General features: G+C 47.3%; 1 protein-coding gene across 2 annotated transcripts in view; it reads left to right on the top strand.

Annotated features, from left to right (window-relative positions):
• The window catches only part of PEX1 (peroxisome 1), a 101,286-nt gene that overhangs the window by 58,915 nt on the left and 26,814 nt on the right, over positions 1–15,557 (top strand). For both annotated transcript variants that reach the window (XM_086796199.1, XM_086796200.1), the window contains exons 13-15: positions 11,646–11,846; positions 12,027–12,152; positions 12,292–12,353. In XM_086796199.1, the coding sequence (XP_086652325.1) occupies positions 11,646–11,846; positions 12,027–12,152; positions 12,292–12,353 (389 nt within the window). The remainder of the gene's footprint in view (positions 1–11,645; positions 11,847–12,026; positions 12,153–12,291; positions 12,354–15,557) is intronic.

Here is a 15,557-nt window from a genome sequence, read left to right as displayed (position 1 = left end):
GAAAGCCTATATATTCCCCGGCTTCTAGTCACATATCTCTCAAGTTCTCAAGCTCTCAAGCTCTCGAGTTCTCTAGCACTGTTCTTGTGCAAGATAAATATTTTTTCTCTCACCTTGTCCTCTTCAAGATGTCAACCCAAGAATCCGAGTTGGAGCCCCTTATCGAACGTGAAGGCCTGTCGGCTACGGAAGATACCGATGCCGATCTTTTCGACAATTCTGTGTCAAAATCAGATTTCCAAGAATTTAAAGTTGCTCTTGAAGCTTCTTCCTCGGAATGTCAAGCACAAATCGCCGCGCAGATGCAGGCTTTACAGAACTCCATCTCTTTGTTGACCACTATCCTATCTACTCTTTCGGGTATGGATATCTTGGCATCTGCTTTAGGCCCCAATATTACTCCGAAACAGTTTGGGGGGCGAGCAAAAGCAGCGTACCAAGGAGATAGTGGACACTTGGCTACATAAATGGCAAGTCTATTTTCAGTTTCATCCATATGACGATGGAAAAAAGATCCAATTAGCAGCAGGTTTCCTCTCAGGCAAAGCTTTGCTTTGGTGGAAGGAACTCAACCCTAAACCAACGACTTGGGCACAGTTCAAAGACGTCTTCAAGAAAGAATTTCTCAAGAAAGAGGATGACTATGATGTTGCCCGGTTTACTACTTTGACCATGACCTCGCAGAACCTTACTTATGAGGTCTATCTCCAGAAATTTAGGGACTTGCAGATGAAAGCTACGAAGATGGATCCCATAACTCTTTTCGGGTTCATCGTAGCCGGTTTACCCGACTCATACCGTTTATAAGCTAAAAGTAACAAATGTAAAACTTTGAATGAGGCCATTCATTCCGCTCGTATCTATGATGATACAATGGTCTCTTCAAGGTCTAAACCCGTTACCGAGCAGGGGAACAAGCACAAAAGAAAGTTCTCCGCACCAATGGCTAGCACGACTGAAGGAAAGTCTTCGGACCAATCTTCGAAGAATTCAACTTCGACACCAGCGAAGAAGAAACGTCTCCTTAAGGCTTTGAAGCTCAAGAAGGAGGTACGTTGCTTCATCTGCGAAGAAAAAGGACACATGCGTAACGAGTGCCCGAAGCAAAAGGGTGTAAAGACCAACGCAGGACCCAAGCCAAAGGCAGCTAACCAATTGTGTTTGACAGGTACGTCAATTACTGTACTTTCTCGTCCTAGTACATGTTCTGATTGTCTGTTCAACTCTAAAGTTTTTGGCTTGCATAATCTTCTCCGAGTTTATGGAGAAGTGAATGGCCATAGAATTCACGTTCGTCTAGACCCTGGCAGCTCACACAACTTTGTTAACTACAAACTTGTGCAGAAATTGGGTCTTGATACAACGCCCAACGATCATATCTATGAGGTACGCCTACCTGCGGGTCGGCAAGTATGGGATCGAAAGGTGGAGATGCTACCAATCTGGATTCAGGACTACAAAGATACTCTCGAATGCTATATTATGCACCTAGAACATGTAGACTTGTTATTAGGGATTGAGTGGTTTAAGACTCTTCAAGTCCAGATAGATTGGTCTAGTCATATTTTTCTTTTCAGCATAGGAACACCCAGTATAGTATCTTAGGTGATTGTATATATCCCTCTCAGGGACCTCTTGTAAATACAGTTGATTTTGGAAATATAATGGATTCTTCCTTGTATATTGCTTTCCATTGTGTATTGATTTCACTTTCTTCATTTCTCATACCTTCTATGGATGTCAATGAATTAAGTGTATTTGAAAGCAAAGAATTACAGAAGATACTTGATTCGTTTCAAGATGTATTCCTAAGGAACTGCCATAGAGCTTACCACCTGAAAGGGCAGTAGATCATCGTATTGACCTGATCCCTGGTGCTCATCCTGTTAGTATTCCACCTTACAGGATGAGCCAAGCTGAGGAAGATGAGTTGGCTAAACAACTCGAAGATTATTTGAGGATGGGCCAGATCCATCCAAGTAAATCACCTTGGGGTGCACTTGTGTTGCTTAGGAGAAAGAAGGACAACACCTGGAGAATGTGTATAGATTACAAGAGATTGAACAAGCTGACAATTAAGAACCGTTATCCTCTCCCTAGATCAAATGACCTGATTGACCGGTTAGTAGGAGCGAAATATTTCACGAAGATAGATTTACGTATTGGCTATCACCAGATACGTATTTATGAAAGGCATGTCGAAAGAACCGCCTTTCGGACTAGGTATGGCCATCACGAGGTTCTTGTATTACCTTTTGGGTTAACCAATGCTCCAGCCACTTTCCAGCAAATGATGAACGATTTTTTTCGTGAACATTTGGAAAAATTTGTGATTGTGTTCCTGGATGATATTTTGATATATAGTCGTACTCCTGAGGATCACGTTAGATACCTCACGATTGTCTTAACTATTTTAAGACAGAATCGACTATATGCTAAATTAAGTAAATGTGAGTTTTTCATGAGAGACATCATTTACTTGGGACACAAGATTCTTAGAGATGGATTGAGCATCGACTATGACCGAGTTGAGAAGGTTCTGGACTGGTCTATACCGCGAACAGTGAAACAACTTCGTTTTTTTCTCAGTTTTGTTGTTTTTCTTTGGAAATCTATGTGGGAGTACTCTCAGCTCACACTACCGATGACCGACTTGTTGAAAGGTTGTGGACGTAAGTTAAATTAGCCTATCACTTGGAATAACAATCTGGGTATGGCCTTTAGACTTTTGAAAGATAAAGTCAAGGAAGCACCTATCTTAGCATTACCCGATCCTAGTCGGTCTTATGTTCTTGAAAGTGATGCCAGTGACTATGCCATCGGGGCTGCTCTATTTCAAGATGGTAGACCTGTTGCTTTTGAAAGTAAAAAGCTAGACGACACTCAATCTCGTTGGCCAATCCTTGAGAAGGAGCTTTATGCTGTGATTCACGCTCTCAAGGTTTGGAGATATTATTTATATGGCTCCAAGTTTGTGGTATTGACTGATCATCAGTCAATGAAGTATGTGTGTGATGCGGACGATTTGAGAGGAAGGAAAGCTCGATGGGCTGAATTAATGCAAGATTTTGATTTTGAGATTCGTTATAGAAAAGGATCCATGAATAGTGTTGCAGATGCGCTTAGTCGAATTAGAGAGGTGAATACTTTGTCGTTCACCGAGATTTCTACTGACGTATTTTAATCATTGAGAGGGCTTTGTAGGACTGATAGTTATTTTGGTCCATTTTGGCAGAAGATCCAGGACGGGAGCTCATTGATTGACCAAGACTCAATGACTGAGCAGCCTACCATTCAGGCTGCAGGAGGCTAGTGGATGATTCGGAATGGTTTACTATTCCGTAATGACAAAATTTGTGTACCACAGATCTCGGACATTAGGTCCAAGATTCTTAAGGAGTGTCATGACGCCCCTTCTGCTGGACACCCTAGGGTACATAGGACATTGTTGTTAGTGAAACACACTTTTTATTGGCCAAAGATGAAAGGGTATGTAGAAGATTATGTTCTCAAGTGTCAAGTTTGTCAAGTAAATAAAGCTGAATGCTTTAGACAAGGTGGGTTGTTGCATCCTTTGCAAATCCCAGGTAATAAATGGGAAAGTATTTCCATGGATTTTATTACCGGATTGCCAAGAACACATCAAGGCCACGATTGTATTTGGGTTGTGGTAGATCGCTTGACAAAGATGGCTAGGTTTTTACCGACCTGGAAGACCATTACAGCTACGCAATTAGCAAGAAAGTTTATCGAGCAATTGTTTAGACTTTACGGGTAACTGCTGGACATAGTCAGTGATAGGGACTCTAAGTTTATGGGTGATTTTTGGAAACTTGTTTTTGAGAAGTTGGAAACAACTTTGAATTTGAGTTCCTCAGATCATCCTCAATCTGATGGCCAAACTGAAAGAGTGAATCAGATTTTGGAGGATATGCTTCGGGCATATGTATCCAAAAGACAGAGTTCATGGGAGGATTTGCTTCCTATGTTAGAATTTGCATATAACAGTACTAAGCATACGAGTACAGGTTTTAGTCCTTTTATGCTTATGTATGATTTTCAACCTAGATCACCTGTTATAGTGAGATTCTCAGGACTTCAGCATGATGCAGCACGTAATTTTTTGCAAGATATGCAAGAAATGTTACAAGTTGCGAAGGAATCTATTAGAAGTGCTTAAGACCGAGACATATTTTACTCTAATAGACATCGTTCACCTAGAGAGTTCTCTAAAGGAACGATGGTGTATTTGCGAGTTCCGAAAGATTTCGAGACTTTATGGACAGGTCAATCTCCGAAATTTTCCTCTAGATACTGTGGACCATTTTGTATTACACGACGGATTGGTTCAGTCGCATATGAATTGGATTTGCCTTCTCATGTGAAAGTTCATCCTGTATTTCATGTCAGTAGACTTAAGGAAGTACTGGGTGGAATAGACCAGTTAGTTACTTCTCAAGAAATCATAGATGTCGAGGACATGACATTTGTTCCACACGAACCTGAAAAGATTCTTGGATTTCGTGAAAGAAGATTGCGTAATACTCTTATCATGGAATACAAGATCAAGTGGAAGGATCGTGTTGAGGAGGACGCTATATGGGAGACATTGACTACTCTTCAGAGAGATTACCTTGGCTTTTTAGTGAGCTCAGGAGTGAGCTCTTAGAGGAAGGGGAGTATGTCATGTGCACAGTATGTATCTACCATGTGCTACACGCACACAAGACTAGCTTCGAGGTTCGGGGAAGCTTGGAGCTAGGCAGGCTGATTGGCGAGCTGAGTTAGGGATAGACTAACAGGCGGGCACCCAAGTATGGACGGGCGGGCACCGAAGTGTGGATCCCTGATGACTGGCCAAGAGCCTATAAAAGGGTGGCCAAGGTTAGTCATTAGTCATATAGAGTCTCGCGTGACTTTGTGAGAGCTTTATGGTCAGGAGCCTGGATCTAGTGCAGACGTGCACCTGCTTCATGCAGCCGAGTCCGGTAGCAGTCTCGAGGCCTGCGAGGGTAGCTTCGTGGCGGTATGGGACGTCATGAGGTAGAGATTGGTCGGTACGTCCATCTAGTTAGCTTAGCTCGTGGCTCGGTGGGGACAGCCAAGACTTGTGGGCTTGCCCACGGCTGTCGAGGTTGGGAGGTGAGTCAGGCCTGCACCCTCTTCACGTTTGTTCGTTTGTTTGCAGGTTTCGAGTCTTGTACTAGGAGCCTTCTACAAGGAGATTCTATGGGGTTTTGACAAGCCTGGGGTTTTAAACGGCCTGCTGTGCAGCCTGCACATCTCATGCTTTTTCTCCTTGTTCTTTCCCTTGCACATCCATGCATTGGACTCCCTTATCTTTTCCTCTCTGGACATCCATGCAGAGAAAGCACTTGGCTTTCTCTGCATGGAGGGTACTATCTGTAAAGCCCCCACGATGGTACTATCTGTACAGCCTTGATGCCTTGGGCTCTCATACCAATGTAAGGTCCAAACCAAGGATCATTTGATGGTTCGATTCCATACCAGAGAAACTCTACATGAGGTTGCATAGACCTGACGTCATACACATCGCATGACCGCGATAGATTGTGGCTAACCACTCACAACCTAGCCATAGGTTCAGTGCCTCGAACCACCCCCAAGTGTGAGGTGTGATTTCGATGACCCCAACTAGGCGTTCCATACCACCAGGCCGAACCACTGCCTTGCACAAATCCCTGGCCCTGAGGTCTTGCACGCCCCTAGCAGCTCTCCTATCCGCCCTGTAGATATCTCTAATAACTCATTAGTACCCCCGAGGTCACTTATATAGCAATAACCCAGCTATTATTGGCCCTTGCCATAGTCACAGGGGACGAAGGGGACGGCAGCTTGGAACGCCGGGACGGCGATTCGGGGCGGACCAGCGACGAGGACGGACGAGGATGGATGGACATCCCCCATGGCACGTTTCTCAGAGGGGACGGCGATGGGGACGGCGCAGGGACGGGGACGCCGGTCGGGGACGGCACTGTGCGGGGACGGCAAAGAGCCGTTGCTCGCCGTTTTTTGCCGTTGCACCTGCCGTTTTTGGCCGTTGCGCTTCCCGTTTCTAGCCGTTTATGGCTGTTGGCTCTTTGAGGCTTGGTCCTCTCTCTCTCTCTCTCTCTTGCCCTTCAGGCTTTCCTCTCTCTCTCTCTCTCTTGCCTATCTATATAAGAACAAGCCTCTACAAGGCTACAAGCACACACAAGTTCACAACTCTCAAGGCTCAAGCTTTCAAGGCTCAAGCTTCTTCTCTCTTCCGACTTCCAAGTTCCAAGCCTCTAGGCTCTCAGACAAGGCCCGCGGGCCGCCGCCCTACTATCTAGATTCTAGAATCTAGACTCTCTCTCTCTCTCTCTCTCTCTCTCTCTCTCACCTCTCCCTCAAGCCTCTTGAGTCTTGACTCTTCCAACTTCCAAGCCTCTAGGCTCTCTCTCTCTCTCTCTCTCACCATGGAGGAAATTGAGGATATCCGCCATCGACCGATGAGAGACATCTTTGGATAGTGATGTGTATGATGCTTACCTTTGTTGCTGGAGTTTTCCTCCCAGATGTTATCCATTAGGAGCTCCTAGTACCGTACTTTTCCTCCAGTTATTTCAGTTTCAGTTAGTTGTTTTTAGCTTTTCTTACACAGACATTGTATCAGATCCACCAATTGTTGTAACCTTTTTGGTCTCATAGGTCATTTTGGCCTTTTGAAGACGTTAATATATCATTTCATTTCATTTTCATTTCTCATTCCTCAAGACTGTCTCTCTCTCTCTCTCTCTCTCTCTCTCTCTCTCTCTCTCATTCCTCAAGGCTCAAGAGTCAAGCCATCTTCAACCATGGCATCCTCCTCACGTGCCGGGGCTTCTCGTAGAAGGACAACGGGATGGACATGGTGGGAGGAGGTTAACTACACCACATCCGTTCATGGAGGCGGTTCTCGGCCATGGGTATGCAAGCTTTGCCCGTACCGGCGAACGGGTGGCGCCGACAAAGTGTGAGCCCACCTCTTGCATGAGAGTGGGCATGAGGTGAGGTTTTGCACGAATGTCACGCCCGAGAAGAGATGGGAACTTCTTGACAAGCTTAGCGTCCACGAAGCGGTCGAAGCGACAAGAAGGACACCACGAGTGGCCGTGGATCCCGCGACGATGGGGAGAGGAACTCAAGCCTCTACAATGGAGTCATTGGTGGATCGGGATCATGCACACCATCACCTTCACCATCAAGTCGGAATGTTACTCCATCCACGGCGCCGGCACCCTCCATCTCCACGGCCTCTCAATCATTACGTGGCCCACGGCGACAATCTACACTTGGGGAGAATTGGAACCCTAAGTTGAAGGAGAAGGTGGATATGGCGGTGGCCCGCTTCTTCTTCCACGACCACATTGCCTTTCAAGCGGCTAGGTAAGTGCAATCGATCATTGCCAATTCATCATTCATGTTTTCATCATCCTAGTCCCTTTCTCATTAGTAAATTACTTTCTTGAATAGGTCGGAATACTTCAAGGTCATGGTTAAGAAGATTGGGGAGTATGGCTCAACCTATACGCCCCCCTCATCCGAGAGCTTGTGCACTACATTGCTCGAGAAGGAGAAGCGCATTGTAGAGCAAGCGGCCGACAACACAAAGCGGCAATGGGAGGGGAACGGAGTCTCCCTCATTGTGGATGGATGGAGTGACACCCGCAAGAGGAGTATTCACGGCATGGTTGCATATTCCCGCGAAGAGATGTACTTCATCTCATCTCATGATGCATCCGACACTGGGAAGAGCGCGGATGTGCTTGCGGCGGAGTGGGCTACCACCATGGAGATCGTTGGCCCCGAGCATGTAGTGGGCTTTGTTGCGGATGGGGAGTCTTCCAATAGGGCGGCGGGTGTAACTCGCGGCAGGTGCCCGGGGGACTAGGGCCTTCTACACACTTGTTGATACCATCAATGCACGTTAAAACACTTAAACATGGCCACAGCCTTAACACATATCCATCATCACTTTGCATAAAACATAAAGCTGGACAAAACATCCACAAATGCTGATAATGGAGCTTGCACGTGTGACACCGCATAGAGGCCGGAATGGGCCGACCCCCCCCCTTGGAGTATTTTATTACCCAAGGAGAATAATATCATGTACAAGCTTTGAGGGCCTTACTCTCCCCACGGGAGATGCCGGATTATCCATATACAAATGCCATAACACAGCCCAACACGAGGCAACCAAGCCGGAACATAGGCTGTAGAAATGCCGAGCCAACAATATAATCCATATACCTCCGTGTGGGTACTGATTCTTCCCCAAAAACCACGGGTCTTCATGCAATAGAAAGGGTACAGCAAGTACAACTCTCCATTCAGCCGGTACAGCAGGTACAATGGCTGGTACAGCCGGTACAGTGGCTAGTACAGCAAGTACAGCAAGTACAAATGCTGGTACAGCAGGTACAGTGGCTGGTACAGCCGGTACAGTGGCTAGTACAGCAGGTACAACAAGTACAAATGCTGGTACAGCAGGTACAGTGGCTGGAACAGCAAGTATAGTGGCTGGTACAGTTGGTACGGTGGCTGGTGCAGCAGGTACAGCAAGTACAATGGCTGGTACAGCAAGTACGGTGGCTGGTACAGCAGGTACAGCAAGTACAAATGCTGGTACAACACATACAATGGCTAGAAATCATAATAAATGATTGAATACCCTTGCCTTTAGTATTTCTTCGCGATGGAAGCCTCCAAAACAGTCCCCAACAGCCGGTATTCTTCATGGGCAGCCTTCAAGAGAGAGAGAAAGAGAGTAGCCATCATTAGAGAAACCTTCAACGGTGGTAGAGGCTAGTGTGCAGCAAGAGAGCCTCCATTAATGAAGAGAGAGGGCTCCAATTTATAGATTTGGGCCTCCCATGAGCTAAAATGGCAAGAGAAGGCTACAATGACAAGTGGAGAGCCACACAATAGCTGAAGTGACAAGTGTGAGGCCACTTGTCTCACTTTGATCCATTTTCTAACAAGTGTCAGGCCACTTGTCTTACTTTGATCCACCTCCTTGCCACATGTCCCAATCTAAGAGATGGGTCCTTCCATAAACTTTATCTCTAAAAATATCCCAACTGGTAGACATTCTGTCATAGGCACTTTACCAACTCTTGGTATCTGCTCAATTCCAGATGTAATGACGCGAACAGAATTTCCATCGGAGTCGGGCCAAAAATAGCAACTCTCCTAAATTTTAGGAGTGTGGTCCTTTGTATTCTAGGATAATCCCCCATTCCCAAAGCTTGTACTTTCCAAATATTTAAACATCCTGGAGTCCACTAGACCCCTTTCAGACTGGGAAATGTCCAGGCTGGTGACAGCGGGAGCTATTCTCCAAGGTATGTATGGACATGTCACGGTGTCCTTTTGTATGGCTCATTGCCTAAACAATCTCCTCAAGGACATCGGGGCATTACCATGGATCAGCCCGCTCATTGAGGAGGCCAACACCATGGTCTCCTTTGTCCTCAACCACCAAAGACTTCGGCATGAGTTCAACAAGAGGTCCTGTCTCTCTCTCCTCAAATATTGCGACACCCGGTTTGCCTACAACTTTCTCATGTTGGGCCGGTTGAAGGATTGTAGCGGTGCTTTGAGGGGGCTTTTCCTTAGCGACGAGTTTGTCGCCATGCAAGAGTCCCATACAAACACTGGCGAAGAGTGTAGGCTACGGGCGGATGACGCCTCTTGGTGGGAGCGTGTGAAGACCACAGATGCTATGGTGAGGCCCATAGTCCACCTATTGAGGATTGTAGACGCTATGCAACCATGCATAGGCAAGGTCTACGAGGCCATGGGTCGCATGATAGAGAAGTTGAAAGACATCGTGCCTGACGAAGACAGATACGAGGAGATCCATGCCTTGTGTCTAGGAAGGTGGAATTCCTACTAGTCTCCATTGCATGCAGCAGCTTATGTGGTGGACCCAGAATTCCAAGGCAACAAGCAGGAGAGCGATTGGGAGGTGAGCGCTGGATGGAGGATCATCTTGGATCGTCTTGTGCCTGATGCATCGGTTAGGCGCAAGATCAGGGACCAGCTTTCGATGTACAGGTCATTTCATGGCTCCTATGGCTGTCATGATGCACAGGTTGACCGCTCCAAAGTTGGTGCTGCTCTATGGTGGGAGGACTTTGGTTCAGATGGACCGGAGCTGCAGCAGCTTGCCATCCGCATACTTAGCCAGGCCGTCAGCTCCTCTTGCTTGGAGCAACTTTGGAGTACCTATAGCCACATTGCCTCTAGGAAGAGGAACCGACTCGGGGTAGAGCGTGCCAATGACCTTGTCTTCGTCAGCGCGAACTTGCGAATGCTCTGCAAGAGCATGACCAAGAAGGCAGATTCCTTCACCGAGTGGGAGCTGAGTCAACAAGAAGAGCAACAAGAGGATGCGGTGTAGGAGCAGCATGCCAGTGAGGATGAGACTGAGGATGAGCTTGATGCTTCTTTGGCACAAGCTACCCATGACCATGAGGCGAGCACTTCACGTGGATGATCATTCATGGATCATGACTCATGGGCCTTACTACTTAGCTCTAGCCTCTAGCCTCTAGTCTTCAGCACTTTTTTGTCATTGACTCATTTGAGTTCGTCCATGTATTCTGCCTCCTTAAGGCTTAGTCCTGACTCCTGACTCTTGAGTCATGACTCATTTTGTATCTACTTAATTATCAATATGACTCAAAAGCTTACCATTTTAGTGTAAATTTGTGCTCATTTTGATGTACTTCCAAAGTAGAATAAGTGTAGAGTAGAAATTTTTTTTAAAAAAAGTATTATTTGAGTGCCGTTCCCTCCCCCGTCCCCGTTCCCTACTTATGGCCGTCCCCCGTCCCGTCCCCGTCCCTGTCCCCCGTCACCGTCCCCCGTCCCTTGTGACTATGGCCCTTGCTTTATTAATTACATTTTTTGTTATAATTAGCCCCTTGCTATTATTTATTGACCCACGGCCAATCCAGACCTCATCCTGCTAATGCCCTTACCCTAGGTGTGCACCCTGCCAAGCCTTAACCCGTTCGGTATACACTGAAAGAGGCAGAAAATCCACTGCAGGAGAATAATGCGGAGCGAGTCTGATGTGCCTGAAGTGAAGGTGAGGAGCTTGATTGTGACACATGTGGAGTGGAATTGTTGCTACCCTACTGTTGCATGTGGACTTGTTGCCTCGTCAATTGAGGTGGTGGCAATTTCTTTCAAGATTAACATTTGAGATGGTGGATGTACTTAGTTGGAGAAGGAGGCATTCGGTCGCATCTGTGGGGTCATGCTAGAATATATTTTGAGCTGGCAGCAGGCTCTAGCTTTAGTGGGGACACCCTAGCCTACAAGCGTACAGGTCCAAGGTTTGAACCCTGGCACCCACGTATAATGATCAATTTAAGAATATGCTTGAGTTGATGTAGATAATGTTATAGACTGTGTAGAGTTCGTATACCCCTGCTGGAAGGTTCTATTCTTTGATTTTGGGGATTAAACTCAACATTTGACCCTCTTACTGACAGATTTACGTTGTCCTATTTATGCTAGTGTATTGGCATGGCATTTTACAATTTCTTGTAGCTTAGCTTGTATAGGTCAAGGCTTAATTCACATTTTTTGGTTCTTTTGATTAGATGCTGGAGCTGCCTGTGAAGTACAGCAAGATATTCTCAAATGCTCCTTTAAGATTGCGGTCAGGTGTTTTGCTGTATGGTCCTCCAGGATGTGGGAAAACCCACGTTGTGGGCATAGCTGCTGCTGCCTGCTCATTACGCTTGATCTCTGTAAAGGGTCCCGAACTTCTAAATAAATATATTGGAGCTTCTGAACAAGGGGTGAGGCTCTCCCCTTTTCTTCTTATGTGTATAAGTAGCACTAATTTTCCACTGATAAACTATTTAATGGGAGTAATTAAGGATTGAATCGTGGAAGTACTCCAAAGTCTTTCCCATTCCATTTTTTGGAGCATCAAGAAGTTGGTATTCAAGCTCTGGTTTCACACACTTCTCGAACAGGTCCGCGATATCTTTGCCAAAGCCACTGCTGCTGCCCCATGCATATTATTCTTTGATGAGTTTGATGCCATAGCTCCAAAGCGAGGTCATGACAACACGGGTGTTACGGATCGAGTTGTCAATCAGGTATGCCTCACTGCAAGATTTTTCAAGTACTAGTGGCTGTTTGATATTTCTGCTTATGGTTCCTGCGTAGCCATAGTCTTGGGCTTTCCAAGGGTGCATTGTTAGTTAAGGGACTGAACTCTAATGATCTGCTCTGCAGTTGCTGACAGAGCTTGATGGAGTAGAAGCTTTGAATGGCGTTTTTGTTTTTGCTGCCACAAGGTAAATATATCATTAGTGCTCTCCTGCTTTGCATTTTTCTTGTTTTTTTGTCTGCGGGCTTGGTAGTAATGAAAAGAAAGCACTATTAATGTCTGCTATATGCCAGAATGGCCTGTGAGGCCAAAGTGGTACAGAATGGAAAAATTGTGGGATCCCCCTAGAGCTATCATAATAGATGAAATGGAAACTTGACGTCAAGTGAGGATATTGCTGAATTTTCTGCATGGAGGGTTTTTGAGCTTGCTCTTGTCAAGGAAATGGGGCCACAAAGAAAGACATATTTATTAACATGCACGGAAGGCCAAAATGGCCCCTGAGACCAAAAAAATATAGTGTGTGTACAATCTGTAATAGAAGCTCCTAACGTTATTGCAACAAGGAAATGAAATATCAAACAACTTCTGACCTAGCAGATGCTAGAAATGTGTTCTGATCTACTTGTGAGTTCTGCACACATGCTGATGAGACTGCACACTCACTTGGTGCAGAGCTGGGGAAGATTTTCATCCTTTGAGTTCCTAGTGGGCGAATGCTGCATATGACCACGGAACATATTCGTGATCCTTATCTGCTTTGCATGGCTGCGTGAATGCTATTTCCTGTGAGCTCTTTGCGATCTCCTGTGTGTTATGGATGTAGCTCCATGATCCTCAGTCTGTGGGATGCTGCAAGCCTTTGAGATGTCTCAAGACGAGTCCCATGTGGGTGAGCCTCTGACTGAGAAGTCCTGTGGGCTGGTGTTATTGGTGTTGACCAATCTCTGGAAAAAAAAAAATTGCTATCTTTGTGTGCATATGAACGCCACATCTTTGGTCCTCATACTTGGTGACTGTCTGCAGCCCCCTATGTGAACAAACAAAGATAGCACCCTTGAATTTCATAGTATGCTGGCTGAGACGAGCAGGCACCGCGAGCTCTCCGAACCTTGAAACGCTTCCCTCCGCCTCTGTTCCTCTGCCATCGCTTCCTTCCTCCATCGCTGCGCCCCTCCTTCCTCCTTCGCTGCCTGAATCGCTCCCCTCCAGCTCTGATCCTTCCTCCGCCTCTGTTCCTCTGCTTTTGCTTCCTTCCTCCATCGCTGCGCCCCTCCTTCCTCCTTCGTTTCCTTCCTCCTTTGCTGCGCCCATCCGCCTCTCTTCCTGCTTCGCCCCCCATCCTCCTCCGCCTCCCCTCCTTGCCTCGGCCCGCCCTAATTCGCCTCTGCCTTACCCTCTGTTCGCCCCTACCCCCTTCTTCGCCCTCCTGTTGATCGTTTCGCCTCCCCTCCTTCCTCCGCCTCTTCCCTCTGCGCAGCCCTGTTGTGCTGCCCTTCCCCCGCCCCTCTTCGCCTTTGTGTCCAGCCATCTCCCCCTTGCCTCCCTTTCCTTTTTGCTTTTCCCTTTTCCACCCTCCTTTCCTTTCCTTTGCCTCAATGCCTTCCTCTTCCCCTTGGTTCGGATTGCTCCTCATCCGGGTTCAAGTCGGCCTTTTTCTTCGATTAGCATCATGGCTAACCATTCTCCCTCGGCCGGGCGAACCATTGTATTTTCCGAAGCCGAGCTCGCGGTCCTCTACGCCGAAATAGAGAAAGACTCCAAAACGACCCTCATTGCCAGAATCTTTGGATCTCACCCGTCCCGTCTCCAGGCTCGGGATTGGGTCCTGGCGGCTCTGCCCTCCGACCTCGCTCTACGCTTTCGAGATGTCAGGTTGCTTGGAAGAGGTTTCTTCCAAGTGGATTTTGATTCTGAGGATGCAGCCTCAGAGGTTTTGAAGGGCAGCCCTTTGCCATTGGGCCCGAGGAAGATATTATTTCTTCCCTGCTCCAGCTATTTTGACCCTGTTGAGGAAGACCGAAACCGTTTCCCGATTACTCTCAGATTCCGAGGTCTTCCTCGCGCATATTGGCCTATGGTAGAGGCCATCGGGTCTGCCTTTGGGCTTGTTCTTCAAGTGCCCCCCCTTCACGCCTTGCCAACATCTTCTGCCCAGGTGGTCACTGCCTCGGCGGATGTTGTCCCCAGGGTCATGGTTCTTGCCCGTGACATTGAGCTCTTTGAGGACTATGTTTTGCTTCCGGGCCCTTGTGGCCCTTTGAAGCAACGTATGGAGATTGCAGGGAAACCCGATCAGTGCCGGGTTTGTCACCAACAGGGTCACTTTGCTCGAGATTGTCCTCGGGCTCGAGGTCGCAGGAGGCCTCGTAAGCGTGCCTCTCAGGCGCCACCTCCCTTGGTTCCTTCCCGTCCTTTAGTCCGCTAGGTGTGGCGAGCTGTTCTCACGCCCGCCCCCCTGGTGCGATTGATGGGAAGGCTTCCTCGGATCATGTACAGATAGGTGATGTTTCTGGTCAGAGAGATGTGTCAGCTGATGCATCTTTACAGAGAGATGATATCTCAGATCAGGATGACTTTGTGGAGTCCTCTCTACCTGGAGGTATGCAGGATGTTCAGCACAGTGGGGATCATGTATTGCAGGATTTTCAGCATGATGCCATTGCCCTTGATGCCCCGTAGGGCGAACAGGTTTCTCATACATATGCAGGCACGGTGCAAGGCCTCGGACAAGGGCATGTCAGTGGACTTTTCCCCGTGGATATTCCGTCCTCCAGCATTATGAGAGGCGTTCTCAGACTGCCCATCGTCTTCTTAGATCGGGGGTCAAACCCTCTTCTCTTCCATGAGAATCATCTCATGGAATGTTAAGGGCCTTGGACGGCGTCCCACCTGTGGTAGGAAGCGCCTTCTGAAGGACCAGCTTCACCCTGCTGTTACAGGAGGGTCTATGGATGTGCTTTTGTTGCAGGAACACAAATTGGATAAATCTCAGTGTGGCAAAACTGGTAAGATGCTTTCTGGCCACACCTCCTTTTTTTTTCCGAGAAAAGATCCTTTCGTTGGTTATAAGAGAAAAACGCCCGTTGGGCTACAAAAAACTCTCCTGCTCATAAGAAGGCAAAGCAGAGATCCAATCAAGGCAGCTAGGGAGACTCTCCCTAGGTGCAAAAAGGTACAAAGATCAGTACAAATAAATGAGAGCTATATCATACAATAGGAGGGGAGAAAAGCCAAATAGGTGGCCTGTAATGCCAGCGGGGGGTACCCGCGTGCAGTGTATAGAAGGGGCCGCTGCGCCAAGTGGTGTGGAAGGCCTGGCGCCGCAAGATCGCCGCATCCGAGTCGCCCTGGATGCGGTCATACTATCCTCGGAGGGTGTGGATCAGCT

This window comes from Cibotium barometz, chromosome 63, assembly GCF_041138505.1.
Source record: "Cibotium barometz isolate CiBa-2024 chromosome 63, ASM4113850v1, whole genome shotgun sequence".
In the NCBI taxonomy this organism is placed as follows: Eukaryota; Viridiplantae; Streptophyta; class Polypodiopsida; order Cyatheales; family Cibotiaceae; genus Cibotium; species Cibotium barometz.
The sequence above is the reverse complement of the archived record's forward strand: the minus strand, read 5'-3'. Positions and strand labels throughout refer to the sequence as shown.